We start from the raw sequence: 5,000 nt of genomic DNA on the forward strand, positions 1-5,000 counted from the left end.
CGTCGGCTGCGACGATGATGGTAACACACTGAAGCAAACGCGCTTAAAACCACGACGAGAAGAACCACCACCACCGCCACCATTACTACTACTACTACTACTACTGCTGCTGCTATGACCGGTGATATCTTCTAAGATAGATAAAACTTACAACTCAAGCGCGACACACACCATCTCTGCAACAACCACAACAACAACGACCGCAAGAACTACTACTACTACTACTACTACTACTACTGCTACCGGTTTTTTAAGCGCTGCAAACAATAACTAAACTACTACACGTTGACAGTAACAATAACAAGGAAAAGTTATTTTAAAAATTTTTTTAATTTTTGAAGAAAAACTGAAATATGTATACCAGCGCTATTACTAGTACTACTACTTCTACTACAACGACTACTACCACTGCTATTACTTCTACTAATACGGGTACGATAATTAATAATAAGAATGGTAATAAGAATGACAATAACTGTCATTCTGTAAATAAAACGAAAAATACTACAACTATTGCTTCATTTACACACTGCTGGATCTACTACTGTTGGTTGTTTTGGTGTTTTGTCACGGTAAGTCCATTATTTTTTCATTAAATTATATATTTTCTTTTTACGACCGCGCAGGAGTGGCTGTGTGGTAAGTAGCTTGCTTACCAACCACATGATTCCCAGGACTTATTCTTTGTAAGCCAAGTACTTATTCTATCGGTCTCTTCTTTTGCCGAACCGCTAAGTTACGGGGACGCAAACACACCAGCATCGGTTGTCAAGCGTGACACCTTGGGCATATGTCTTCTACTATAGCATCGGGCCGACCAAAGTCTTGTGAGTGGATTTGGTAGACGGAAGCTGAAAGAAGCCCGTCGTATATATATATATATATATATATATATATATATATATATATATATATATATATATATATATATATATATATATATATATATGTGTGTGTGTATGTGTGTTTGTGTGTTTGTGTTTGTCCCCCCAACATCGCTTGACAACCGATGCTGGTGTGTTTGCGTCCCCGTAACTTAGCGGTTCGGCAAAAGAAGAGACCGATAGAATAAGTACTTGGCTTACAAAGAATAAGTCCTGGGGTCGATTTGCTCGACTAAAGGCGGTGCCCCAGCATGGCCGCAGTCAAATGACTGAAACAAGTAAAAGAGAGTAAAAGAGTAAAAAGAGACTAAGTATTTAGTTATCGTCTGCTTTCTTCCATAATATTTTTCTTCGGGATTTTCTCCCTCCCTTTCGTTTATTATTATTATTATTTTTGTTCGCTTTGGGCTCATTTGTTTCGTTTGTTTATAACTTTTCTTTCAGCAATATAGTTTATCCATCCATTTCTTTCTTTCTTTTTATTCGTTCGTTCATTCATTTCATTCGGCAGTCAGTTCATTAAAGCGTTTTGCTTTGAGTCAACCTTCTGCTGCCACCAAGACTCTATTGTTTCCGCTCTCATTCCATTCAGCCATTCGCTCATTCTTTCATTAGCTCCATTTACACTTTCTTTCTTTCTTTCTTTCTTTCTTTCTTTCTTTCTTTCTTTCTTTCTTTCTTTCTTTCTTTCTTTCTTTCTTTCCTTCTTTCTTTCTTATCATATACACACATTCATGCAAATACATATATACCTGCAAACATACATACAATGTTCATATATATATATATATATAGTGTATACCTCTCTATCTATCTATCTATCTCGGTGTGTGTATTATCAATAAATAACAGAAGTTAGAGTGACTAAGGACTATATATATATATGTGTGTGTGTGTGTGTGTGTGTGTGTGTGTGTGTGTGTGTGTGTGTGTGTGTGCGCGTGTGTGTGTGTGTGTCATACCGGCCATGATGAAATACCACAAGGTATAGAAAATACTATTCGCCTTTATATATTTAATCCTTTGTATTGAACACTCAATATTTCATATATTCAATAAGGCATACTCCATATATTCAATAAGACATTCAATACTTCATTTCATTGTACCATCCATTTTTATATTATATATTATATATTCCATATTCTATATCCCACATAAATTTTACAAGAATATAAATAAAAAACAGACAGAGTTGGAACTCTTTTAAATAAAATAATATATTCCTCTGTACACGATCATACAAAACCCCTTTTTTTGTATTTATTTTCACTCACACACACACACACACACACACACACACACACACACACACACACACACACACACACACACACACACACACACACACACACACATATATATATATATATATATATATATATATATATGTATATATATATATATATATATGCATGTATGAGTGCAATATTAACATGCACACATACACATACATAATGCACAACATAGCGTAAATCACAAATTTCTATGCTATTGGACGCGTGGGTAAAACAGAGGTAGATGATTCTACTGATGGACCGTTTCGTGAATTGTTTACAACTCCTCACGGAAGACGTACCCGGCTGTATGTATGTCTTATGTATGTATGTAATATAATGTAATATATGTATGTATGTATGTATGTATATATATATATATAATCTTCTTTTTTTATTTCTGTCAGTCATCGGACTGTGACCATGCTGTGAAGGGTTTTTACTCGAACAAATCGGCCTCGTTACCTATTTTCTAAGCCTAGTACTTATTCAATCGGTCTTTTGCCGAAACGCTATGTCACGGGGACGTAAGCAAACACACACGCACACACACACGTACACACACATACGCAGACACAGACAGACAGACACACATATGTACGACGGGCTTCCACGCTGTTTCCAATTACCAAATTCATTCACAAAGCGTTGGTCAGCCCGGCGCTATAGTAGACACTTATCCAAGGCGTCACTCAGATCCGAACCCGAAACCGCGTGGCTTCTTTACCACATAGCCATGCCTTTGCCCATGTTTACACACACACACACACACACACACACACATGTGCCTGTTTCTGTCATTTGGCTGTGGCCATGCTGGGTACCGCCTTTAAACTCTCGTTGCCACGGTTTGCTATTCTCATACTTTCACTTTCTATCTCGTTTAATCCATATATATATAGATATTAACTCTCTCTGTGTATCTATCTATCTATCTATCTATCTATCTATCTATCTATCCGTCCGTCTGCCACTCTGTCTGCCTGTCTGTCTGTCTCTCTTCTCTGTCTTTCTGTCTGTCTATCTATTTATCAATTTTTTTAATCTGTTCGTCCGTCACTCTGCCTGCCTGTCTATCTGTCTCTCTCATTCTCTCTTTCTTTCTCTCTTTCTTTCTCTCTTTCTTTCTCTCTCATTCTCTCTCTCTATCTCTGTATTTGTCTATCTATTTGTCAGTTCTTTTTTATCCGTCTGCCCATCGCTCTGTCTGTCTGCCTCTACCTCTCTCTCTCACTCTATCTCACTCCTCTCTCTCTCACCCCCCCTCTCTCTCTCTATCTATCTATCTATCTACGCCACTAGATATATACAATCGTAATGAATACCCTCTCACTCTCTGCAACGAATACTGTGATAAATAAAGTTTATACTCTTCCTACCTTAATTAAACCAGTGGTTCTTCACCATTTTTTGCCAATGGACTTTTCTCTACTGGATCTCCATAGCCATTTCATCTTTTAAAAAAGTCCTGTCCTTAATGTTTTCATACTTGTTTCACTCGTTAGACTGTGACCATAATGGGACAACGCCTTGAAGAATTTTGGTCGAATGAATCGACCCCAGGACTTATTTTCTTTCTAAAGCACCGGTACTTATTCTATCGGTCTGTTTTGCCGAACCGCTAAGTTATGGGGACGTAAACACACCACCATCTGTTAAGCGATGGTGCGAGACAAACACAAACTCAAAGATACACAGATATATACATATATATATACGACAGTCTTCTTTCAGTTTCCGTCTATCAAATCCACTCACGAGACTTTGGTCAGCTCGAGACCATAGTAGAAGACACTTGCCCAAGGTGTCACGTAGTAGGACTGAACCCGGAGCTATGTGGTTGTGAAGCGAGCTTCTTACCACACAGCCACACCTGCGCCTATATTTTTATTTTTGTAATTAAGTATTATTAGGAATCATATTAAAAAGCTAAAATAGTTTGTGTATGGTAGAAGTATAATCAATTTATGACGTGTAAATTTTAACAAAAAAAAAAAAGATCTTATATGGACCTCTAAGGGTCAGATGAACCCCTATTGAGAAACAATGCCTTAAAAAAACGATGACAGATATTCTTTTCTGCTCTAGGCACAAAGCCCGAAATTTTGGGGGAGGGGGCCAGTCCATTATATCGACCACAGTACGCAACTGGTACTTAATTTATCGACCCCGAAAGGATGAAAGGCAAAGTCGACCTCGGCGGAATTTGAACTCAGAACGTAGCGGCAGACGAAATACCGCTAAGCATTTCGCCCGGCGTGCTAACGTTTATTTCTTTATTGCCCACAAGGGGCATAGAGGAGACAAACATAGAGGGGACAAACAAGGACAGACAAAGGGATTAAGTCGATTACATCGACCCCAGTGCGTAACTGGTACTTAATTTATCGACCCCGAAAGGATAAAAGGCAAAGTCGACCTCGGCAGAATTTGAACTCAGAACGTAAAGACAGACGAAATACCGCTAAGCATTTCGCCCGGCGTGCTAACGTTTCTGCCAGCTCGACGCCTTAACCCCGCTTTTAGTATTCATGGACCCTCCGTGATTCGCCGATCCCCCACCAAAAATGTACCGATTGAAATTCTGCTTGAAAGGTCCAAACTACAATAAACAGAAACAAACAGGAACAGACAGGAGTGTGTTGTTAGACACGTCGTTTCATGGCTGCGTGGTTAAGATATTCGCTTCGAAACAACGTGGTTTCGTGTTCGATTACACTGCACTACGTTTTCACCAAATATCTTTTATCGTTGCTGTATTACTGTATCGACCTGACTATCGGATGTTGTTATACACCGCTGATCACAATACGCTTCGTTACATTCAATTGTCCTCACC

At 38.6% G+C, this 5,000-nt stretch overlaps 1 protein-coding gene across 1 annotated transcript in view; it reads left to right on the forward strand.

Annotated features, from left to right (window-relative positions):
* LOC106868395 (ADAMTS-like protein 3) overlaps positions 1-5,000 on the forward strand; it is a 240,075-nt gene that overhangs the window by 937 nt on the left and 234,138 nt on the right. Inside the window, exon 1 of the mRNA XM_089363799.1 lies at positions 1-572. This exon is cut by the window's left edge and continues 937 nt beyond it. Coding sequence (XP_089219925.1) covers positions 354-572 — 219 coding nt within the window. The 5' untranslated portion in view covers positions 1-353. The remainder of the gene's footprint in view (positions 573-5,000) is intronic.

Source organism: Octopus bimaculoides, chromosome 15, assembly GCF_046866305.1.
Source record: "Octopus bimaculoides isolate indiv1 chromosome 15, ASM4686630v1, whole genome shotgun sequence".
NCBI classification, from domain to species: domain Eukaryota; kingdom Metazoa; phylum Mollusca; class Cephalopoda; order Octopoda; family Octopodidae; genus Octopus; species Octopus bimaculoides.